The 25,711-nt window shown below is 45.1% G+C and overlaps 1 protein-coding gene across 7 annotated transcripts in view; it reads left to right on the top strand.

The window, feature by feature from the left end:
- Positions 1-25,711, top strand: part of AP1B1 (adaptor related protein complex 1 subunit beta 1) — an 84,408-nt gene that overhangs the window by 24,392 nt on the left and 34,305 nt on the right. For 3 of the 7 annotated variants that reach the window (XM_058693195.1, XM_058693196.1, XM_058693199.1), the window contains exon 2: positions 24,201-24,263. In XM_058693195.1, coding sequence (XP_058549178.1) covers positions 24,201-24,263 — 63 coding nt within the window. Of the gene's footprint in view, positions 1-4,718; positions 4,800-5,117; positions 5,263-12,721; positions 12,813-24,200; positions 24,264-25,711 lie in introns of those variants that run through there. The other 4 variants (XM_058693201.1, XM_058693197.1, XM_058693198.1 and 1 more) reach the window with 3 other exon arrangements.

Here is a 25,711-nt window from a genome sequence, read left to right as displayed (position 1 = left end):
TTTTGTTTTTTTTGCTATGTTTTATTTTCACAGTTTATCAAATCCCTCGACTCTTTTAAATTATATTAATTCCTGGGGTGCCTGGGTGGCTCAGTCGGTTGAGTGTCCGACTTTGGCTCAGGCCACGATCTCACAGTTTGTGAGTTCGAACCCTGCATCAGGCTCTGTGCTAACAGCTTGGAGCCTGGAGCCTGCTTAGGATTCTGTGTCTCCCTCTGTCTCTACCTCTCCCCAGCTTGCTCTCTGTCTGTATCTCAAAAAATAAATTAAAAAAAAATTATATTAATTCCTGAAGAATATTACATTTGCACTGTCAAAAATAACTAAACATCTAAAAAAATAACAAAAAAAGAATTCTTATTTTTAATGATTATTTATTTTTGAGAGAGCACAAGCAAGGGAAGGGCAGAGAGAGAGGGAGACACCAAATCCAAAGCAGGATCCAGGCTCTCAGTTGCCAACACAGAGCATGACACAGGGCTTGAACCCACAAACCATGAGATCATGACCTGAGCCGAAGTCAGATGCTCAACCTACTGAGCCACCCAGACACCCCTAGAATTCTTTTAAGATTTTTTTAAAGTAATCTCTACATTCAACACGGGACTTGAGCTCACAACCCGGAGATCAGGAGTCACGTGCTCTACTGACTGAGTCAGCCAGGCGCCCCACGGAAAACACAAATTATTATTTTTTTTAAGAGAAAGAGAGAGAGGGAGAGGGGGAGAGAATCTTAGGCAGGCTCCACACTCAGTGAGGAGCCCCACATAGGACTGGATCCCATGACCCCTGGGATCATGACCTAAATCAAAATCAAGAGCCAGACACTCAGCAGACTGAGCCACTCAGGTGCCCCCACAAATTCTTAACTATGATCCATTCCTATCATTTAGTAAGTGGTCTAATTACAAATCTTCACATTTTCCAGTATATTAAAAAAATACTTATTTTGTCACTGACTAAAATAGGAAGGGAAAGGGGCATGGAGCTCAAACTTTATTTGCAATGAAAGTATGAGGTAAATATAAGTTTATTAAGTATGACCACAGGTCCACTAATAGTTCATGAGGTATGAAAAATATCAGTTTCCTAAAAAATCAGGCAAATATCTATAGCTTTGTTGCTTCTAGCCAAGGGACAGGTTAAAAGTAAGTCATCAGTGCATGAACAGCCTACTTACTGCATATAACCCAAACATTTTTTTAAATGTTTATTTATTTTAGAAAGCGAGAGAATGTGCACGTGCGCACAAATGGGGAGGGGCAGAGAAAGAAAGGGAGACACAGAATCCGAAGCAGGCTCTAGGCTCCAAGCTGTTGACCCCACAAACCGTGAGATCATGACCTGAGCCAAAGTAGGACGCTTAACCAACTGAGCCACACAGGCACCCCAACCCAAACATTTTTTAAAATATAGATTTCCTTTTTATTTTATTTTTTTAATGTTTATTTATTTTTGAGAGAAAGAATGAGATCGGGGGAGGGACAGAGAAAGGGAGACACAGACTCTGAATCAGGCTCCAGCCTCTGAGCTGTCAGCACAGAGCCTGATGCAGGGCTCGAATCCACGAGCTGAGATCATGACCTGAGCCGAAGTGGGAAGCTTAACCTACTGAGCCACCCAGGCACCCAGCCCAAACATTTTTTACAGTTTTATTTGTTTAAGTAGCTCTACACCCCATGTGGGACTTGAATTCATGACCCGAGATCAAAAATTGCATGCTCTTCTGACTGAGCCAGCCAAGTGCCCCAACCCAAACATTTTTCATTCTTTGAAAATAAAACTCTCCACTGCCAAGGTGAAAAAAAAAAAAAAAATGACGCAAAATACACGTTTAAAAACCAAAACACACTTTCAATAAATACAAATAAATATTTAATGATGGCAAATATGTACTGCTTTCTCCAGACTTTCTTAGAATCCCCTGTGATCTGTTTGTCCTTCAAAAAAATAATAGCTCCTATTCTACTTCTCAGTAGAACCTAAGAGAGCTGCCATTATTTCCCCATAAGTAACAAAAATATCCAGAACTACCATAAGCATAAAGTGCTACCAAGGATTATCTTTCTTTAACAGGTAGATTATGTACAAAGAAACCTACATGTCCAACCACCTTTTTAAATGATTAAAGAGCAGAAGATACATAGCCACAGGGCAGGCTGTTATTTTCTGACAAGATGTGTCATAAGAGTTTTCTGTTTTGCTAAGTGTTGGTAAAGGGGCGGGGAAAGCATTAAAGAATTATTTATATTGCTATTGGCCCCATGCAGATTTCAGCCCAAAAGGATCCAATGCCAAATTAAGATTTAATTATTCTTTAGAAGAAAGAGAAGCCAAATGATGAAAATGTTCAAAACATTAGTGGATTATTTTAAGAAACAAAATTCTAAAATGGGCACTTGCACTGGTAAATTCCAGGTATGCTTCAAGTTCATAGATAAAAGAGACATTTCACTCTTCCCAGTAATCATTCCAAATAAAAGTACCAGTGTTTTGAAAGAGACTAAGAAAATAACCACCTTCGCACCTTCAGTATCATAATTCCTTAGAAGAGCGTCAGGTAAATTGATTTTTCCTTTGGTAAATTAGGTACATCTAAGGGAATATTAGAAACTATCATATTCAATCGCACTTTATTATCTACTGGAATTCTTAAGTAATGATTCAATTTACAAACAGACCAATCAAATCCTATAGAAGCAAACTACACACATATGCCATGTACTTCTCTCTGGTCTTGACAAAAGCTTCAGGTAACTGAACAGCTTGGGTTAGCAAAGCAGAGACTCAAATGTATCTTTGGGGCACCTGGCTGGCTCAGTCGGTGGAACGCACGACTCTTGATCTTGGGGTTGTAAGTTCGAGCCCCACATTCGGTGTAGAGATTACTTAAATAAAATCTTTAAAAAAAAAAAAAAAAAGTATCTTTGGAGTGGCTGGGTGGCTCAGTAGATTAAGCGTCTCACTTGGGCTCAGGTCACGATCTCACAGTTTGTGAGTTCCAGCCGGGCATCGGGCTTTCTGCTGTCAGCATGGAGCATGTTTTGGATCCTCTGTCTCCCACCTCTCTGCCCTCCCCTGCTCTCTCTCTCAAAAATAACCAAACATTAAAAAAAAATTTTTTTTTAATATATCTTTTACTATCACCTTGTTAATCAGGCTACATGCCACAAAGGTAAGCAAAACAAAGGTTGAACATACCTTAAGAAAGTTCATGTCAGCTGAGGTATAGAGGAACTCATAATTGTTTGGCTTTTTAATATCTAATATTTAAGCATGTGAAAAATTTAAGTAAAGGCAAAGCAAACAAACTTTGCCATTGTTCAGATTTTCATCTTTTCACTAGCAAAAATTTTTCATTAGGTTAACGTTTGACTTCATTCTTCCCCTGGCGTTGAATTAACACATCTTTCAAATGCAAACCTGTTACTGATACAATCTAGAGGATGAAACTTATTCCTCTTCTTATCTTGTGGTTAAATACATGCATGTGGTTTATAACTTGGTAATATATTAGTGATGTATCTAAAAGCAATGTTTTCTAACACTTAGGTGAATAATGTCAGAAAGAGTGTGAAACCAAAGTCACTTGTTTAATGCTGCAATGCATGTAAAGACAGTGCCTTACAATATGAAGTGCTCACCAAATTTGTAATTACATTAAAAAAAAAAACCTTGGGGCGCCTGGGTGGCGCAGTCGGTTAAGCGTCCGACTTCAGCCAGGTCACGATCTCGCGGTCTGTGAGTTCGAGCCCCGCATCAGGCTCTGGGCTGATGGCTCGGAGCCTGGAGCATGTTTCCGATTCTGTGTCTCCCTCTCTCTCTGCCCCTCCCCCGTTCATGCTCTGTCTCTCTCTGTCCTAAAAATAAATTAAAAACGTTGAAAAAAAAAAAAACAAAACAAAAAAAACAAACCTATGCAAGTACTCAAAAACAACACAAATAATCTTTAGCTAACCTGAGTGGTTTAAAACATTAGAAATAACACTTAGCAGTTATATATATTTATAGTTCATAATTGAAATACTTCCCCCCCCGCACACACACAAAAACAAGATGTTCTTTACTTTTCCTGTAATGAACTGAGGAAGCAGTAAAGTCACCTTTTACATACAAGAAATGGGAAATGTTACTTTAGACTTCTAAATCATATTAACTGACTAGTGTTTCAGCATAACTTTTATTTTATTTATTTTATAAGTTTATTTATATTTGAGAGCGAGCGAGCATGGAAGGGGTAGAGAGAGAGAGAGAGAGAGAATCCCAAGCAGGGATCAGAACCCTAGCTGATGTCGGAGGACACTTAACCCATTGAGCCACCCAGGCACTCCAGCATGACTGTTTTAAGTCTCATAATGTACTAATAAGCAACTTAAAAAAAAAAAGTGTTCTTTTCTCAACCTAAAGTTTATTTTAGAAACCTTTATTATCTTTGCTGAAACATCTTTGACAGAGGTGACACTCATACCCGATTACAAGTGTGCCCAAATCAAACTAATCAAATCACTATCATGGCAAAAAGAAAATACCGTAAGAGTCAGAATATGAGCTTGTCATAGTTAAACTCATTGCCAGTAAAACATTTTCAAAGAGCAGACACGAAATACTGTTTTAAGGGGGTATGATAAAAAATTATCTATAAGGAGGAGAAAGTATCAGAGTGAGATGATTATAGGAATTGATGTCCTGGCAGACCCAGCAAAAGGGAAAACGGGATATTATGAAGTTCCTCTTGGATAGAAGTTCCTTGGAGGTACATGGAGAATTACAGCTCTGGTTTTGACTCTTCCATTCATAAGGTAAGTGATCTTGAGCAATACTTTGCCTTTCTGAGAGCCTCAGTTTTCCCGTCTGTAACACAAAAGAAAGATGGCCCTTAAAGTCTGTCTGTATGACCTTCTCCATTTCCATCACCTTAAGCTACTTAGCGATTAGCTGGCTCCTTTTCAGCGCGCCACCAGAGGCAGCAGCGAAGCAGCGCCGCTGCTGGGGAGGGGTTAATTCCGTTTGCCCCCGCCCCTCCTTGCCCCGCCCCTCGGGCACCACCCCCGCCGGGGTTGCACCCTTGACCCCGCCCCGAAGCCGTGCGTCCACCGGAAGTGCCCGCGCGCGGGCAGCTCACTTCCGCCCGGCAGGTGACAGCCGTGGGGCTCCGAGTGGCCGGCGGTACGGACGCACCGGGGGAGAGGGAGGACGAGGCCGCGGACATTTTGCTGGCGATCCGAGCCGCGCCGTGGCGCCGGGAGCCGTTCGGACCTTCGGGTGAGGAAGAAGGGAGTCCGGCGGGGCACGGGTGGGGAGGCGGTGGTCTGAGATGAGGGGGCTTGTGGGGTCAGAGGTCACGGAGAAGACGAGGCGCTAGATGGGCGAGAGTGGCTTCCCAACCCCCGACGAGGCAGAAGGACTGCGGGTTCATTCATTCGCGCCCACTTGGCCGCCGGCCTGAATCCCCGCCGCCCCAGCCCGCAGCCCCTCCTGGGGCGTCCTCCGGAGAGACTCCTAGACTTAGGCCCCTGGGAGCCCGCCTCTGGCCAGACGGGAAACTCCTCTTCGGGTCCTGGTTTCCCCCTTCACATTCTGAGGCCTCCCTGTCGTTCAGGGCCTTATCTCTTTGCCAAGGTTCAAAAAAAAAAAAAAAAAAAATCAAGAACCGGCCCTGCGCCGCCTGCCCCGCGGTAGGCTTGGGCTTGATCTGTCCCTTGGCGCTTCGTGGACAGGTTATCTGGGGACACCTGTAATCATGTTAAAAATACTGACGAAATGCCAGCTACTGGTTATTGAGCTCCTACTGCGGACCAGACACTGTGCTAAGCACTTTGCATACAATACGTGTAAACTTCACAACAACCCGCGTGAGGTAGCTGTTGTTGATATCCCCATTTTCTCCACAAGGAAACTGAGGCACAGTGAGGTTGAATCACATATGGTAAGGTCAGTCCTGTAGTGTAGGCAGAGCCAGGGTTCTTACCCAGGGCTTTCAGGGACCTGCAAAGTGCAGAGACCAAAGAGGCTGGAGCAAGGTTGGGGTGTAGGGGCTATTTAGTATCGTTAGCTGTCATTCTGTTTATTCACAGCCAGGTAAAGTGTAGTCTTATTACTTTGCATCTAATCTTCATAAGGGGCATTTGATTGACATATTTAGGATGAAACAATCCTGCAGGCTGTTGCTGTAAGTGATTACCACTCGGGACAGAAATGGAAGTTTTTCCTGACTATTGAGAACTGTGAGACACAAAACAGGCCATCCATGAAGCTAATTTGGGAATATTCAGACCCACTGTTAAGAGTGGTTGAGCCGCATTCCTTTTGGAATAAAGAAAGAAAGCGTGAAACACCTAGGGGGATCTTTTGGCCCTGGGTTCTTGAAGAACATTCTCAAGGGAAGGGTCTCTGTCTCTCTGAGAAAAGTGCAGGCCCCTTGGCTTCTTGGCTGGGGAGAGCACATTTGCCTGGAAGATGGTGAGGTCATTTAATGGCCGGAGGACTAGACTCTGTGAGTCCGAGCCTTGTTCCTTTGCAGGCATTCACTTCATTTCTGCCTCAGTTTCCCTGACAGCAGCACGAGAAGGACCTGCTGCCTTCCTATCCACTGCTGGGTGTTACAAGCCTTAGTGAACCCGTGAAGGTTTCCGCATCCTTCTGGAGAAAGCTGTGATATAATTACTGTAGTACCTTTTTTTTTTTTTTTTAACTCTATGATCTGTTCTCCCAGTTCCATTGAATTCACAGAAACTTAATATTGTCACCTTATCCCCATCCTTCCAAGGGAGGATTCGAGATGAAGCTGCTTGTCCCAGATGGTGGGAACATGAGCAGAGCGCAGAGCATCTGGCTCCCTGTCCTGAGTTGAGCCCACCAGCCTCCTCCAACCTCTTAAAAATTGTCATGGAGAAAAGCTTCAATGGTTCTCAAAGAATCAGATCCCTCAGAGGTTGTTGAGTATGGGTTGAGCAGAGGCTTCACCCTGGGCAACTGGAAGGGCTCAGAGGTGTAATGGAAAAAGCACTGCCTGACTCCCCATCAGTCAACTCTGAGTTCCGACCCCAGTTCGGCAGCTTCCTGGTAATATGACTGGGACAACTTACTTGGGCTGGGCCTCCTTTACTTCAGCTCTAAAATGATAGTGACCATCACCTTCTCCCCATCTCCTCTCCCCCAACCCCCGGTAGTCTCCTGCGTGTGTGTGTGTGTGTGTGTGTGTGTGTGTGTATTAGATAAGGAAATTTGTGCAGAGACTGTTATTGTGGTTGGATGCTTTGACTCTAGGCAGTTGGTGCCTACTGGGGGCCTGTGTCTGAGGAAGGCTGTCAACCCTGCTTTGTGGGGTGTTACTTCCTCTTGCAGAGACCTTTGTATACACAGGACTACTACTACCCTTCTTGTTTCACTTCCTAAAAGTTTCAGGACAAGTTTAGTCTATTGGCCCTACTGGCTCTGGCCTTTCATCTTTTTCTGGTCATCCTCTGAAACTGTTGCTGTCTTGACTGCTCACTTCCCAGAAAACCCTCACGGCTGGCACCAGAGTCTCATGTGCTGACAGTGAGCAAGCATGGCTTGGGTGTGGGTTTTGCACGTTTGTGTAATTATGAAAGCTGAGAGGACATCAACGTCATGTAGATATTTCTTTTTCTGAACAGGGTTTTGTTTTTTTGCTGCTTAAGAGTGATCACAGCCCAGAAATGGTTTTTGTGTTGTTTTTTTTCTCTTCACACAGAGAGAAGCAAATAACACCGGAGAGAAAATATCACTTGAGCAGTTGGGAAATCCTTAAAAAAATAATCCTGCTTGATTATCCATCAGTGGCTCCTCATTGCCCTCAGGCTAAAACTCACATTCCTTATCGTGGCCTTCAAGGCCTTTTGGGCTGACTCCAGCCTAGCTCTCCTGCCTTATCTGTCCTACTCCTCACTTCATCTCTTCCCAAGCTCCAGTCAAATTCAGCTGCTTGCCACTTCTGCAGCCTCCAACTCTTTTTACCTCTGTCTCTGTTTTGTGCTGTCCTCACTGCCTGAACACCATTCCCTGTCACACACATGTCTCTTTCTTTGCTGGACCACTACTTGGAGCTTCCTATCTAATCATCTCCCCCACCTCGCAGGCCTGAACTTCCACCGTGTCCTGTGTCACTGATCACGATGGGTTGTCATTGTCTGTTCACTTGGCTGTCTTCTAAGTAAACAGCTCTTAATCCCTGGGGAGAACTTGTCTTAACTGTGTGTGTGTGTCTAGCACTTAGTGAAATGTCTGGCATATAGTAGGTGCTCAGTAAGTGTTCAGTAAATGAATGAATGTTGCCTTGAATTGTTAGGATTCCTTGATTCCTAAAGAATTCAAAGCACTTTCCAGATGATCTCCTGTCCATCCTCATATCACTCCAGGGGAATAGGGAGAAATCTGATGAGTGATAGGATTACTCCTCTTGGGCTGCTGTTGCTACCACCCAGCCAACCACCAGAGTGCTTCAGGGCCTCCAGAGACCTGGGGTTGGGGAGCGGCAAGGAGGTGCTGGTGGTAACCACTCTCTCTAGGTAGTAGGAAGAGTGGCTACATTCATCAAGCGCTTGGTGAGCTGGGCACTGCTGGAGGCTTTGTATGTACTGACCCGTTTTAGCCTCACATATCCCTCAGGTATGTGACATTGCAATTATCGTTTTACAGCGGTGGTATGCTTGTGCTTCTTAAGTTGTGTAGACGCCCTGGAGGGCCCCTGTCACACCTGCTGTAGCCATCTTTCCTGTCCCAACCCCTTGTTCTTGGATTGTCTCCCCTGTTATTTAGTGGAGCTGAGCTTGGCTGTGGTTTTAGATTCCCAAGTCTCATCCTTTTCGGGTCTTTAGCCTGACTCCATTAAGAGGGTTTCCCCGAAGTTGGGAGACCCCCTTCCAGTTAAGGTAAGAGTATGGCTGGTTGACTCCAGAATGCCCACAGTTCATCAGCAGCTAGGATGCCTGCCTTAGTGACTGCTCTCCCAGATTTACCATCTCCTCTGTGGACTTGAGCTGGACGATGGTAGATTTGGAAATCAGGTCTCCAAGGTTTAACACCAGTCCCGCATTGTTCACTTTCAGTACAGAAAACATTCGTCAAAGCAGAGCTCTGTAGAGAAATAGACTTGGGTGACACATACTCTTTGCCACACCTAATTGCTTTTAGGGCCTTAAGCATGTTGAGAGTGGAATGACAAAATTTCATTAGCTGGCGAGTCTGCTCCTGTGGTCTTCATTCTCTGATCTCTAAGGGCTGAGAGGCTGGATGTTGAGACACTTAGGACAGAGCCGTCACACATTTGGCGTTTATTCACTCAGTATTTATTGAGCCCTGCGGTGTGCCTGGCACTGGGCTAAGTGTGATTGATGATAGGTAAACAAGTCCATTTCTGTGCTTGGGTTGCTTACTGCATTTGAATGGGGTGGGGTTGGGGGGAAGGCAAAGAGGAAATAGAAAACAAATGTAATAATTAGAAAAACTGATAAGCCATGAGGGAAGCAGGCAGAGCAGCCAGTCAAGGTCTTACCTTGACCTGGAAGGCCCCCTCCATTCTCTGACCTCATAACCCACCGCTTACTCAGCCTCCCTGCTGTTCTTCAAACATCCCCACTTCTCACTTCTTAGGCCTGGAAGGCTCTTTCCCCAGACAGTGTCACCTGTCACCTTCTCAAGGCGGCCACCTGGTTAAATTTCAACCTCTTTTCCTCCCCTCCCCCACACTCTGTATCCTCCTTCCCTACTTTCTTTTTCTCCATAGCATTTATCACTCTCAGAGATAGTATATTTTGTACTTACTTGGTACTTGTGGGCCCTGTCTACTATTGGAATGCGTGCTCCATGAAGGGAAGGATTTTTATCTGACTTATTCACTGCTGCGTCCCTAGCATGTAGACCTGTTTACAGTACATGGGAGGGAGGTGCTCAGCAAACCTGTGACTAGGAACAGGGGTGAGGGTGAGGACAGGAAAATATCTACTTAGCCCAGGACCGTGTCTTTGAAGTGATGTCATCTAAGCCGATATTTGAAGGATAAGTTGGAGCAGCCACTCTAGAAGCTGGAGAGGATAATCCAGGCAGAAGGCTCAGCAAGGGCAAAGGCAGTGAAGAGCTTGACAAAGGACACAGAAGGCCTGTGGTCCTAAAGGGTTACAGGCAGAGGGAAGGGAAGGGCTTCATAGCTGTGTCTGAGCACCCTGCCCCCAGCAGTTCATCCCCACCTCCTGCAGCCCTGTCTCTGAGCCGATGCCCATGGGAGCAGGGCATGGCGATCTGGCCTCACTGAGGGAAATGGCCTGGACCTTTCTCCCGCTGGAGGTGTTGCCACCTGATCTTCTCCCCCTTTTGCCCTTTCTTCTCTCTTTTCTTTATTTACTTGTCTTCCATTGATTGGCTGTAACATGGGCTACAGGGTCTGGCATTTTCAACTTCAGTTTTGTCAAAATAGCTTGACAGCCAGAGAAGACGCATTTCTGATGCTGGCACACCCTGTAAATGGAACAGGGGAAGCTGGTCTCTAGCTGAGGTTGGTTTACAAAACTTGAAATTTCCTGGAGTGGAGAGTTGAGCACTAATCGTTCAGACATTTATTGAGCATCTACTGTTTGCCAGATAACAGTCTAGGAGCTTCACAGTAGTGAATAAAATGGACAAAATCTTTGTCTTCATGAAGCATGTTATGGAGGGGAAAAAAAATAGACAATATAAATACATTTTATAGGGGCGCCTGGGTGGCTCAGTCAGTTAAGCGACCGACTTCAGCTCAGGTCATGATCTGACGGCTTGTGGGTTCGAGCCCTACGTCCGGCTCTGTGCTGGTAGCTCAGAGCCTGCAGCCTGCTTTGGATTCTGTGTCTCCCTCTCTCTCTGCCCCTCTTCTGCTTGTGCTCTCTCTCTTTCTCTCTCTCAAAAATAAATAAACTTAAAAAAAAATTTTAATAAATAAATAAATTTTATAGTATGTTGGTGATAAGTACCTTGAAGAAATACAAAAGGAGGAAAGAAAGAGGGAGTTGGGGGATTGGTTGGGGATGTATACAATTTTTTTTGAAGTTTACTTATTTTGAGAGAGAGAGAGAGAGAGAGAGAGAGAGAGGGTAAGGGACACTATCAGTGCAGAGCGCAACACAGGGCTAGATCTCATGAACCGTGAGATCATGACCTGAGCTGAAACCAAGAGTTGGATGCTTAACCGACTGAGCCACCCAGGTGCCCCAGGGATGTGTACAATTTTAAATAAAGTGGTCAGAGAAGGTGACATTTGAGTGAGATTTGACAGAGGTGAGGGACTGAGCCATGACACTATCTGAAGAAAGCCTCTGTGGCAAAGTGACCATCATAGCACGTGCAAAGGCCCTGAGATAGAAACACTCCTATTGTGTTCAAGGATCAGCAAAGAGGCGCATGTGGCTGGAATTGAGAGAATGATGGGGAAAACACTGGGAAAAGAGTTGAAAGGAGTAATGGGTGGTATGAGACAGAAGGGATGTATCTCATACTGGCCTTATAGTCCATGAGGCCATGGTAGAGATTTTGGCCTCAAAATCTCTCATGGTAGAGATTTACTCTGAGTGAAGCAGGGAACTGTTGGACGATTTTGAACAGAAGAGTGGCACTTTCTGCCTTAGACGATAATGGGATCATTCTGCCTGTTGCTAAAGTGAGTTGTTGGAAGCAGTGTGGAAACAGCTTTGGTAGCAATCCCAATAAAGAGTGATGGTAGGTTGGGGCCTGGTGGTAGTGATGGTAGTGAATCCGCTTTATGGATTCTGGATTCATTTTGAAGGTAGACCCAGTAGGATTTGCTGATAGATTAGATGTGGGATGTGAGGGAGGGTGTGTGTTGTCAAGGGCAACTGAGGTTTTTATAGCTTGAGGTCAGTTGTTAAGTTTGAGCTGCCTGTTAGCTATATGGACATTCAAGTTCAGATGTCGATTAGGCAATTTGGGTATCTGTGCTGGGAGTTCACGGGAGAGGTTGGGTTTAGGGATGTAAACTTGTGGGTGTCAGCATGTAGATGATACTTAAAGCCTTGACACTGGGTGAGCTTACCAAAGAGGCCAGATAACATTGGTGGGGAAGGGAAGAGGTACCAGGCCTAGGGCCCTCTAGCATTGAAGAAGAGGGAGACGAGGAAGAACCCACAAAGGAGACTGAGAAGGAGCAGGCAGTGGGATAGAGGGGAAGGCGGAGAGCACAGCATCCTAGAATCCAGGGGAAGAAAGTGTTTCAAGGAAGAGGGAGTGATCAGCAGTGTCAAATGCTTGTCAGCGTGAGACTTGTCCTTTGACAGGATCACTGCATCTTCTGCCTGCAGGATCTAACATGCTCTGGCATCCAAGACCGTCTGTGAATCTCATCCTTCTTTGCCTCGCCTCATCTACTCCTTTCCTTCCCAATCCTTGCCTTCAGCCAGGCAGGGCTTCTCACAAACTCCTGAACACGCAGGCTGGTTTTGGCCTTGGATAAGTCACTCCTCTCTCAGCATCTTTAATTCCTCGCTTATAAATGGGTTGGTTACCTTGAGAATTAAATGAGAGAGGGGCTATAAGCCACTTAGCACAGAGCCTACACCCTAGTCAGTGTTGCTGGCGGTTTAGCCTCAGCGGTTTAGCATCTTGTGGGTCTTTTCCAGGTCACCCTCAGCCCTCCTTTTACAAATGTGATCATCTTTTCCTATCCAGGCAAGCCCTTGTTCCTCTAAGAGGGCGTCCCTGGATGTTCTCTCATTCACAGAACCCTCCTCGTCTGAGCAATGGTGGCACTCATCTGGAAGGCATGATTGCTCTGCCGTTCACCTGCAGTCCTTTGCCTGACCTCTGCATCTGTAAGATCCCAGAGGGAAAACTGTCCTTTGTCTGCTGTGTGCATGCTCCTATGTGGGGCACAATCCCATCTCAGAGCTGAGAGTGCCCCACACTGTTACACATGCTGAATGGATGACTCCAACACTTGACAGATCTTCAGAAAGTATTCCCATTGTATAGATGGGAAAACTGAGATCTCGAGGCACCTTGTTTTATAGTCTTTGGCCTCTTTTTCTTGATAGCAGATCTTTCCAAACATTACTGTCTATAGATAGTTGAAAACTGGCATGCAATTCTAGAAATAGGTTCTAGAGACCCAGTGCTAACATAAGAACATGGCATGTGCCTGCCTTTACTTCCTTTTCATTTTGAGGTTTTAATTGCTAGTGGGTCTCAGGAGATTGATTTTGGCTAGTCACTTTTCATTCAAATCCCAGGAGGCCCATAACTCAGCACGCTCATCCAGACAGGCTTTCACTAGGCACGTTACCAAACTTGACATTCGTGTTGTCCAAGCTGGATGGGCTGGCCCTGAAATAACCTGTAATTCAACATTCGAGGGACTCTGCAGGGATGTGTGGCAACATATTTCACGTATCCTTTAGCTTGGAGTGTGTGTGTTTCTACCAGGGCTTCATTCAGACAGGAGAAGTTGCCTTGCTGGACAGAATGGGACCTGTGGGACCTATTATAAGGCAGGGATAGAGAGGGTCAGTGCTACCGTTTTCTAGCCGTGTCACTCCAGACAAATGCCTTGATCTCTCTGGGCTTCAGTTTCCTCATCTGTAAACTTGTGATATTATCAGTACCTTCTCCACAGATTATTGTTAGGATTAAATGCGAAGCTCTTTACGCAGTGTCTGGCCCATGGTGCTCATCTGTTTGCCATTACGACTAGCACTGCCACCTTTGTTCTGAATTTCATGCCAAGCCTAAAGATGAATACAGCTTATTTTCTCACAATTCTTGAACCGACTTGAAAGAGCCTGTCTGTCTGAGTTTGGCGACCACATTGTCTCAGAGACAAAGTCTGAAATCTGGTTTCTCTACTGCTGATTCACCTTTTAATCTTCAAGTTGGCCTTACCTATTTCCCTGTATATAAAGTGAACTTTAGGACTTACCTGTGAGGACCTTTTCCTTTTTTTTTTTTTTTTTTTTTTTTACTTTGTTTATTTTTGAGAGGGAGAGAGAGAGAAAGTGCACACAGGGAGGGGGCAGAGAAAGAGGGAAAGAGAGAGAATCCCAAGCGGGCTCCACACCACCAGCATGGAGCCCCATGTGGGGCTCCAACTCATGAACCATGAGGTCATGACCTGAGGCAAAGTTGGACACTCAACCGACTGAGCCATGCAGGTGCCCCAGGACCTTTTTCCTTTTACGAGGGCCAGTCAGATAAGTGAACAGTGATGAGTGATTGCTGGGTGGTGAGTAGAATTATCTCTTATTATAAACTCTCGGCTTCATGGGGCAGGCACATAATCCAGAGCGTGGCACAGAGTAGGGGAATGTTTGTGAATGAATCAACCTGTGGCTTTGAGACAGAACTGAAACAGCCAAACGTGTGGGATGATTAAGTTTGGCTTTTCTGTTCTAAACGAAGAAGAAACAGCACCACCCTAACCCCTTTTATTCATTCTTCCTAGCTTAGTCTTGACAGTCCCTGAGCTAACATGTGCCTAGAACAGGCTTCTGAACAGCTGTTTATCAGGCAAGGGTTTAACAGTGACCTGTTTATTTATTTTTGAGAGAGAGAGACAGACTGTGAGTTGGGGAGGGGCAGAGAGAGAGGGAGACCCAGAATCCCGAGCAGGCTGCAGGCTCTGAGCTGTCAGCACAGAGCCTGACCCAGGGCTCAAACTCACAAAGTGTGAGATCATGACCTGAGCCAAAGCCGGACGCTCAATCAAGCCACCCAGGCACCCCAACGGTGACAATTTTAAACAGCACTAAAGTTGGAAGCCACCAACACAGACTTTCAGGGATCATTTTTCCCCTGCTCAAATATCCTTGAATTCAGAGATGAGTCTTGGCGGCTGGATCAGACCTTGCCAAATATCTCCTTCCCCTTTCCCTTTCCTAAAGCTGCTTCTCTGGCTCATCTCACGGTACTGATGGTCTCCCTTGTTAATTCACTGAGTGCCCACCATGCGTAGCGGACTGTGCTACTGCCGCCAACTTCATGCCTCTCGATTGCAGAGCATAGGTTGTTCTGGAACGAATCACTGCTCTGAGACTAGAAAAGTCCTTTCCCTGGCCATTGGCGGGCCGTTTGGGGAATTGCTTGGCTTGTTACTGTTTTCCTTCTTACTGAAGACCTAATAAGGTTTGCTGGCCATGCTGCATTCTGCATTTGTTTTCTCTTGGCCTTTGGAAACGTCTTCTGTCATGCTCTGAGAATGATCATGCTTCATTTCCTCTAGTTTGATAGCCTGGAAGAACACTCATTGGTGAGAAAATGGATTTCTCATCTAGCAGAGAATCACAAAACGTGAGATGTGGGAGGGAGTTTATCTGTCATTTAATAGGCCGAAACTCTTGTCCCTGGAACTGTGGGTTGCCTGAAGGGCCCCTGGTGAAGGAGGGGAGTTGAGCATTCTGGAATGAGCTAGGCTGTAGGTCCCCCAGTCTTACGTCAACCAGGGCAGTCATGTTTTTGTTTTAAACAGTTTGAAAAGAAGAAGGGGCTTGAAAAGCCATTGATCTGGTTGACAATTGGAAACAATTTCTTATTTGACAATTGGAAAAAGTAAGTCCCAGAGATGAGGGGATTTGCCCAGGGTCATACAGCTGTTGGTAGCAAAGCTAGATTTCCTGGCAGCTATCTTGGCATTGGGTCAGCCTTGCCATGTTTGTTAAAAGTTATCCACAAAGGCTTATGGCCCTGGTCTGCCCCATCGTCACTCTCTGGTCTCATCAGGGAGCCCTCTTATCTTGATTTGTTATAGGCCCCTGGTTTTGTGACTTCTCTGGGAGCGTTTTCATTCATTTTGTCAGCAAACATTTGGTGAGCTCCTGGAATGTGCCAGGCATAGTGCCAGTCACTGGGTTGACAGCATTAAACAGGACAGACCCCAAATTAGAGTTATGAGGAGGGCTGTGGAGAAGTCCATGATATGATTGAGTCAAATGTTGGGGAGACCTCTACCCCTCTGGGTCTGGAGTGTTTGAGCTGAGACTGAGGATAAGCATGGGGCTGGGAACAGTGCTTTCAACAGATGCTCCCTTGTTTTGTAAACCGCATTATATTTGGGGTGCCTGGGTGGCTCAGTCAGTTAAGTGTCTGACTTCGGCTCAGGTCAAGATCTCACAGTTTGTGAGTTTGAGCCCTGCAGCAGGCTCTCCACTGACAGCTCGGAGCCTGGAGCCTGCTTCAGGAGCCTGCTGTCTGTCTCTCTCTCTCTGCCCCTCCCCTGCTTGTGCGTATGCACATGCGTGCTCGCTCTCCCTCTCTCTCTCTCTCTCTCAAAAACAAATAAACTTTAAAAAACCCTGCATTATATTTGAAAGAGGTGATACATACTTGTGATCAGCACTGGGTGTTATATGTAAGTGATGAATCCCTAAATTCTCTTGAAACCAATACTACACTATATGTTAACTAACTTGAATTTAAATAAAATCTTGGAAGAAAAAAAAAGAGGTGATATATGCACAGGGTAGAAAATTCCCAAGATAGAAGCTGGTGAGTGATGAAAGGTCAGTCTCTCACACTATCCTTTGGCAATCCAGCTTCTTTTCTGGAGGACTCTACTGTTAACTTTTCTTGTTTACCCTTTCTTTCTTTCTTTTTTTTATTTTTATTTTTAATTAAAAAAAATTTTTTAATGCTTTTATTTATTTTTGAGACAGAGAGAGACAGAGCATGAGCAGGGGAGGGGCAGAGAGAGGGGGAGACACAGAATCTGAAGCAGGCTCCAGGCTCTGAGCTGTCAGCACAGAGCCTGACGTGGGGCTCGAACTCACAGACCGTGAGATTATGGCCTGAGCTGAAGTTGGACGCTTAACCAACTGAGCCACCCAGGCACCCCTATTTTTAATTTTTTTAACGTTTATTAATTTTTGAGAGACAGAGCATGAGCGGGGGAGGGGCAGAGAGAGGGAGACAGAATCTGAAGCAGACTCCAGGCTCTGAGCTGTCAGCACAGAACCCCATGCGGGGCTTGAACTCACAAACTGTAAGATCATGACCTGAACCGAAGTTGGATACTTAACCGACTGAGCCACCCAGGTGTCCGCTTGTTGCTTGGTTGCTTGCTTGCTTCTTTTTTTTAAGTATTCTCTGCCCTCAAAGTAGGGCTCGAGCTCACAACCCCGAGATCAGGAGTCACACCCTCCACTGACCGAGCCAGCCAAGTGCCCTGTTGTGCCATATTTTTTTTTAATGTTTATTTATTTTTGAGAGAGACAGAGACAGAGCGCGAGTTGGGAAGGGGCAGAGAGAGAGAGAGAAGGAGAAACAGAATCTGAAACAGGCTCCCGGCTCTGAACTGTTAGCACAGAGCCTGATGCGGGGCTTGAACTCAGGAATGGCAAGACCATGACCTAGGCTGAAGTCAGACAGTTAACCAACTGAGCCACCCAGGCACCCGATGTTGTGCCATAATTTTTAAACAAGCACTCTGTGGAAGGACGTTCAAGGTGTTTACAATAGTTTGTTGTTACAAAGGATGCTACACGAATAACTACATGATCTACGCAGTGTGTGTGTGTGTGTGTGTGTGTGTGTGTGTGTGTGTGTGTGTGTGTGTAAATATAAATAAAACAAATTCCTAGAAGCAGACTTGCTGGGTCAAAGGGTCAGCACCTTTGCAATTTTCACAGCTGTTGCCAAATTGATGTAGAGACTAGCAATATAGACCCTCCTTAGCATCATATGAGGGTATCTTTTTTCCCACATCAGCATGAGCATGGCATATTATCAGATTTTTGGGTCTTTACCAGTCCAGTGGCTGATGGATGGTATTTCATTATAGTATCAATTGCTTTTATTTATTTTTTTTTAATTTTTTATTTATTTTTGAGACAGAGAGAGACAGAGCATGAACAGGGGAGGGGCAGAGAGAGAGGGAGACACAGAATCCGAAGCAGGCTCCAGGCTCTGAGCTGTTAGCACAGAGCCTGACGCGGGGCTCGAACCCACCGACCGTGAGATCACGACCTGAGCCGAAGTCGGACGCTTAACCGACCGAGCCACCAGGCGCCCCTATCAATTGCTTTTATAAGTAAGCTTAAACCATTGTTCTTCATTTTCTCCAAACACACCGCATCCTTTGCTATTCTGTTTTTAGACACTTTTTATGTATTAAGGCAAATAGGCTTTTGTCTGCAATATGATTAAAATTTGTGTGTGTTTATCATATTTTTGGGTTTTTTTTATTATGTTTTTGGCCATGCAGGAAAACTTAATTTTTATATAATTGAACTCCTAGATTTCTTGATTTAATGTCATACTCAGAAAGGCTTTATTTCCTCTAGAGTATACAATTTTCTATTTTTCTTCTTCAGCATTGAGTTTTATTTTGTTATTTAAAAAAATACAATATTTGTATGATTTATACCAAGTGAAATGCTCAGCTCTTGAGCGTATAGTCTGGCCAGTAGTGTGTCAATAGAGAGATCATAGGGGGCCTGGTAGACTCGGTTGGCTGGAGTGTCCGACTTCAGTTCAAGTCATGATCTCACGGTTCGTGAGTTCGAGCCCCGCGTTGGGCTCTGCTGACAGCTCAGAGCCTGGAGCCTGCTTCAAAGTCTGTGTCTCCCTCTCTCTCTGTCCCTGCCTTGCTCGCGCGCTCTCGCTCTCTCTCTCTCTCTCTCTCTGAAAAGTAAAATAAACGTTAAAAAAAAAAAACCTAAAAAAATAAAAATAGATCATTTCCATCACCCTTAGAGTTCTTTTTTTTTTTTTAATGTTTTATTTATTTTTGAGAGAGAGTGCATGAGTGGGAGAGAAGCAGAGAGAGAGGGGGACAGAGGATCCAAAGCAGGCTGTGTGCTGACAGCAACGAGCCCCATGTGGGGCTTGAACTCACGAACCCACGAACCATGAGATCATGACCTGAGCCGAAGTCGACCCTCAACCAACTGATCCACCCAGGCGCCCCACCCCTAGAGTTCTTTTGTGCCCGGTTCAAGACAGTCCTTCTCAGCTAGAAGCATCCACTGGTCTGACTTTTACCACCATAAGTTAGTTTTGCTCTTCTACTTATTCTAGAATTTCATGTAAATGGCATCCCACAACATTTACAATGTTTATACTTGTCAGTGTGCTTTCATTCCCACACTGTCCCCTGTCGGAAGACATGAGTGAACTAAGAGCAACAAGTGCTGACGTCCCCATTTTTCAAGAGAGGAATTGGATCATAGAGATGAAGTAAACTAATATCAATTCAGTGTTCTTTCCTTTAAAATTGTTACTGTTGGGGCACCTGGCTGGCTCGGTCTCTTCATCTCAGGGCCATGAGTTCAAGCCCCACACTGGGCATGAAGCCTACTAAAAAAATACCAATGATTAAAAGAAAAGAAAATAATTACCGTTATTAGCAATTTTGAGACCTTGGAGAAAACTTAAAATATGTTCAATGTTCTTCATGTATTTTTTGTACATTTAAATACATTTTATTAGCTTAAAACACAAAAAGAGATTATCTCTTGCTCATAAAACTACAATGGGATATGTGAAGACTCACAAATTTAGAAAGTGTTGAGGACTTTTTTCCTTAAATCTAACTCTAACTCCAGTGGCTAAACTTCAAAGTCTTTAGCTGGGAATGTTTTTATGAGTTTTTCTTCCATCTTCTTCCTAGGACCTCATTTTCCCACTCTTAGATTGCATTACATCTTTGTCCTAGCCAATGTGTCAGTGTTTCTTACTGAGGACTTTTTTTTTTTTTTTTTTTAATATTTACTTACTTTTTGGGAGAGTGCAGTGGGGGAGGGGCAGAGAGAGGGGGACAGAGGATCTGAAGCTGGCTCTGCTCTGACAGGCTGACAGCAGTGAGCCAGATGTGGAGCTCAAACTCAACAAACTGCGTGCTTGGGACCTGAGCAAAAGTCAACCAACAGAGCCACCCAGGTGCCCCCTTACCAAGGACTTCTTTATAATTCTTTTAGAAAACATAAAACTACTCCATTTCAGGCTTTGTTACTCTGTTACTCAGTTTCTTTGCTTTAAGCCTGGTGGCAGGGGAAAGCAGGAGTGTGGGTAGGATTTTTTTTTTTTTTTTTAAGTAAAATTACTAGGGACTCGTCCTGGAATTATGGGATCAAAGTCATAACTTCGCAAGTGTGGGAAGGTAGTTTTAAGGTGAGCACAGCATCTGTGGCTCCTCAGAGACAGAACCAGTCTTTCCAAGTGTACCCCTCTTTAATTTTGACTTTCCCTCCCCTTGAGGCATTCCTTAGCCTGTAAATGCTGAAAATGAGGGGTATCCCAGCCCAGAATGCTGTCTCCTTAGCAAAAGTGACTCATCACACTGGCCAGAGCAGTTTCCAAACCAAAAATTCCCTCCAATTAATTGTTTTTTAAAGTGCGTCCTGCCACTTCCAAAGATGGAATCCAAACCCTACGCTTTTTCTTGCCTGAATTGGCTGCCTGTTTTCAGTTGTGGCTCATGTGTGCAATCAGATCCATCACACAAGGTCTTTAACCTCTGGCCTCCATTAGTAGGGACACAGCATATGGTGATAGCTGAGTGGTGCCAGGGAAAGCACCAGCCTTTCCTGGGGCATCTGCAAGTCTGGTCCTTTAGACCAAACTGTAAGGTTTTCTCCATTGCTTCAGAAAGAATGAAAAATCTCTTGCACTGACCTCTAAGAGGCAACTGCAGAGAAAGGACACAGGAGAACCCTTAGCAAATCAACCAGGTGCAATTGATCTTCCACAGTGAAAGGAGGTTTCTAAAATCTGTGCTCTGGGTGGCTTTGCAAAAGCGTTTTCACTTCTCCCTACCACCCCTTCCTCCTTCACTTTATTTTCCTATATGTGAAACAACTTCAGAGGGATACAGTTTCTGCATCATCAGTCCCCTTGGGCCCTCTGCAGAGGGATATGCGAAATAGACACTGCAGAGAAAAGAAGCAGCCAGCACCCGGGCTGGGTAGCAGTTTAAGTTGTGAGTAGTTGCTTAGCACCTGTAAAAGGAAGGGTGTCATCAAAGCTCAGCATTATAGGGGTGACAGCAGCTGTAGGGGTCTAATTAGCTGACCCTGTGCCTCTGTTGCTTTTTTTAATCCCCCAAAAGAGAAGCTTCTTACCCTTTCTTCCACCTGAGTGGTTGCATACAACACAGATCTGTCCCCAGGAGGTTGTGTTCTGGGAATTGAGGGGGCCCCCAGATGTTTTGTGCCTGCAGATAAAGGGAAAGCCCCCGACAGCCTCCTCTGTTGGAGAAGGAAGAATTTCTGGGCAGCGCAGACATTAGACATCTAAGGTAGTTTTTGCTTTTTGTTCACTTTGATTTCCTTCTGGATTTAGCAATGGAGGGGTTTATATGTTACCGTGATTCTTTCGGTCTATAATTTTTAGCCCCTGTTGCTTTCATTGATCCCTCTTCTTAGACTAAACTTGGAGAAATGGGGTACTTCTGTTTTGGATACCACTGCTAGTTGTGTTCATGCTTGTGACTCCTGAAGCCATACAGCCCTTTGTTGTGTGGCAGACATCCCATGATCTTGTTTACCTGCTCATTCTCAACACTCCAAAAGAAACCCCTGTAGGTTGGTGCGATTTCTCTGAGAAAATGGCTTCGTGTGTGCTCAAAAGAAAATTATTTTCAGTGTAAGTAAACTCCTGTAGGAAACAAATGCTAAATAGTTACATAACCGAGCTGTCAGAGAGCAAGCTGAGGCTCCTGGGGATGTTCCTTGGCCCCTCTTTGTTTCTTTTAACAACCATCAACTCAGACTCAACACTGGCCATGTGCAGAACCCTGGGCTGGGTGTGAGGAAGGAGGATGGATGGACCCATGGACCGGGCTGACCTGGTGGATCCGTCCACAGCCCTGACTGCTGCTGCCACAGCCTGCAAGCTAGAGTCCCCCCTGTGGGTCTGCCGTCATCAGACGCCACGGTCTCTTCTGCTTTTTCCTGCACCTCCTACAGGAAAGTGCCACCATCCCTTTTTATCCCCAAAGGAAAGTAGAATTGTCGTTTTCCTCTTTGTACTGTTTTGTCAGCGAAGCCTTTATTCCTTTATTCTGACGGGATCCTTACAAAGGATGTAAGGCAGCCCTGAGACAGCACATGCTTGTTTTCCTTTGATTAGTGAGATGAAATCTATGGGTGTCTCAGTTGGGGGACGGTCTCATTGCCATCCTGCCATGAATACAAGCTTAGTCTGGAGAATTCAGTTGGGCTGAAGAGGAGCTATGTCAGCTTTGTTTCCAGAGACTTTTGAACTGATCCTGACCTCTCACATCCATCCCACCATTAACCCCCATCTTGCCCCGCATAGTAACGCATTGAAAGAAGATGTTAATGGATTCTGTGTTGTCGTTTAAGTGTATTTATTTTTATTTTTGAGAGAGAAAGAGCATGAGCAGGGGAGGGGCAGAGAGAGAGGGAGAGGGAGAATCCCAAGCAGGCTCCGCACCAGTCAGTGCAGAGGCCCACCACAGGACTCCATCCCACAAACCATGAGATTATGACCTGAGCCGAAGTCAAGAGTCAGATGTTTAACTGAGCCAGCCAGGTGCCCTTATGTTTTTATTTGTAATGAATTTATTAAATGTTTTTTTGATTTCAAGTTTTTATTTAAATTCTAATTAGTTAACATGTAGTGTGATATTGGTTTCAGGAGTGGGATTTAGTGATTCATCACTTACATATAACACCCAGTGTTCATCACAAGCGCCCTCGATGAGTTCTATGTTTAAGTCTCTTCCATGGAGGCAACAAAAGGGACAATGTGAGTGAGTTTTTTCCATTCAAATTCGTATTTTTTTTGGTTGTGTGGTTTTCTGTACCATGTGAGATTACAGGTAGGACTGAACAGTTGTACTTGAAGGTCTTATGGTGTTTGGACCAAGTCCTTAGCCCCTGTCAAGGCTCCGTCCTCCCTTTCAGGTAGGGGAAACAATTCCTTCATTGATAGAATACAGCTGCTGAGCTCAGGCAGACCTGAGATCGTCTCTCAGTTTAGCCATTTACAAGCCATGTTTGGGCAAGTTACTTAACAACCCTGAGCCTCAGTTTCCTCATCTGTAAAATAGGGTTAAAAACCAGTTATCTTATTGGTAGGATTAAATGAGATGATATGTGTAAAACCCTTGTCTGTGATAGGGGCTCTGTAAGTGGATGCTTCTAAATGTTAGAACCACCTCAAGAACCTCTGCCATGTATCCAGGGTGCTTGGCCCCTGTGTAGCATCTTTAATCTTCATCTGTTCATCAAGGTGAACTATTGTAGGTACATAGTAGATACTCAGAAAATGTTGAATGAACAAGGGTGCCTTGGTATTTTGTCCTGTTGCCTTAGAACAGCACTTCACACTGTGACAAAAGTCATTGGGAGATGTCCTGACAGATGCTTTGAGGAAACTGGCCAGTTAGATTTGAGGAATGCTGGAGAGTCTACAGTATATAGATATATTCTAGCCCTCTCTAGAGACGAATAGTGCATACCACTGTTAGAGAAGCTCGGAAAAGTTGGGGAGAGAAGAAATCTTCCCATCTTTTCAAGTTTGGCATCTTCCAAGCTCATTTGACTATATGGGATCACAAGAGTACCTCCATGAGGCTGTGATGAGGCTTTAATGGGTTAATTTGTGTGAAGCACTTAGGACAGTGCTGGGTGGAGTGAGCACCACGAAGGGGTGGCTGTAACCAAGTGCTTTTTAATCTGTGGACTCGAGAGTACTTAGCCATTCCCTTATTAATGGGTATTTGAGTTAATTTCCAACAGTGTGTTGTTACAGACAGTGCTGCAGTAAAACCCCTGTATCTGTGTGCAGGTATTTCTGTGGGAGAGAGTTCTAGAAGCAGAACTGCTGGCGTGCCTAGGTGGCTCACTCTGTTGAGCATCTGACTTCTCTACTCAGGTCATGATCTCACACTTCGTGAATTTCAACCCCATGTCGGTCTCTGTGCTGACAGCTCAGAGCCTGAAGCCTGCTTTGCATTCTGTGTCTCCCTCTCTCTCTGTCTCTCTCAAAAAATAAAAAAGTTTAAAAAAAAAAAAAGTAGAACTGCTGGGTCAAAGGATATGCACATTCAGAAATTTGATAGTTCCCTCAGAATGACCTTCCAAAATCTGATCAGCCATTATCTAACAGCCCCTTTTCCCAGGAGAGAGATAAGAAGCTATCTTCCCACACCACATGTGTGCTGGATCCTTCCCTTCTCCTCCTATGCTCCGTAACTGAAAACAGAATGGACACAATGGAAAGTCACCCCTTTTTTTGTCTTGCAGAGTCTGGCCACAGATAAGGGACCAAAATGACCGACTCAAAATATTTCACCACCACCAAGAAAGGTACTGTTTATTTCTTTGTGGGGTCTCGTCCTACCCTTTCTGTGCCCCACCCTTCTGCCTTCTCCCTGCTGGGGTGGGGCTTGCGGTAGGGGGTGGAGACCTAGAAGCAATTGGTGGGGATTACCCAAGCATCTTTAACCTTGTGGATCCAGAAAATTGAAGTATTGATGGTGTCAGAAATTGACCACTTCTTTTAGACCTCAGGAAGGGAAGAGCATTAGCTCCAAGTGTAGGGGGGGAACAAACCCCTCGTTTGTTCCCCATGGTCTAACGTTCAATACGATGTTTTTTGCTGGAGGAAAGAAAGCACACAATCCTATCAGTAACCCCACAGCGATTGTGTGTGTGTGTGTGTGTGTGTGGTCTTTATCCATGGGCACATGTTTTACGTGAAGTCAGAATTTATATCCTGTTTTTCATTTGACATTATCTTAACCATTTCCCCACAGTTCTAACGACTGAATGTTAAGTCTGCTGAGTTGCTGCACTGAAATTTGCTAAGCTAGTCTTATGTTGTAGGGTATTGTTTTCTGCTTTCTGGAAAACAGGTGGTTGTAGTGGCTGACGAATGTGCTTTAACCCTGTAAGCTTCTTTCTGACTGGCCCTTCCTTCCTCCCTCCCTCCTTCCTTCCAAGTGAGATTGACACAGGCCTGCTGACCAGATGAAAAGAGTCTGTTGTTGAGACAGCTGAGCCGGGACCTGCAGCCTGCCCCTTACCAAGCACTTCAATTATTGGTCAGCCGGTTTTTACCGAGCCCCTTCCCTGTGCAGTGGAGGAGGCAAACTGGAGTCTCTGACCTGGCTTTGCTTGCAGTTAAGCAGAGAAGACAGTCTATTAAAAATAGTAATCACACTAAAGGGTGGTAGGTGTTATGACAGGGGCAGTACCCTGGGCTGTGGGAGGACCTTGGGTGGAGCTAGCTAGATAAGAGAGTGGAGGGGAGGGTAGCTCTTGCTCTGCCCAAGGAAAGCACATGGGCACAAGTTACCAGAGTGTGATGGAAGGTTGGAGAGGTGTGCAGGGCTGGAGGGGGTGAACCTATTGCTAAGTGTATTGGGGCATCAGTGGTGGGGTTTTTGTGGGTTTTCTTTGGAGGAGAATGTCTGTAGAGGGATGCCTGGGTCCCAGTCAGACATCAGTGATGGTTTTAAGCAAGAGGAGGTCCAAGGCAGATTCTAATAAAGTTTTGAAGAGGATGAAGATTGGGGCGAAGCAGGAAGACCAGTTACTAAAGCTCCCATGAGAGATAATAGTACCTGAGCCAGTGGGGTGGGGGTAGCATTGTGGGTAGAGAGAATTGGGTGCGTGGCATGTGACTGAGGCAGTAGGCTTGGTGACCGATTGGATTTGGGGCCCATTAGAGGAAAGAGAGATTTCAGAAACAGGCAGATCCCAGGTTCATCTCACCAGTCTTCTTAGAACTGGGGTGATGTTCTAGATCCATC

This window comes from Neofelis nebulosa, chromosome 11, assembly GCF_028018385.1.
Source record: "Neofelis nebulosa isolate mNeoNeb1 chromosome 11, mNeoNeb1.pri, whole genome shotgun sequence".
Classification (NCBI taxonomy): Eukaryota; Metazoa; Chordata; class Mammalia; order Carnivora; family Felidae; genus Neofelis; species Neofelis nebulosa.
Note: the sequence above shows the minus strand (reverse complement) of the source record. Positions and strands in the feature narration are given on the sequence as shown.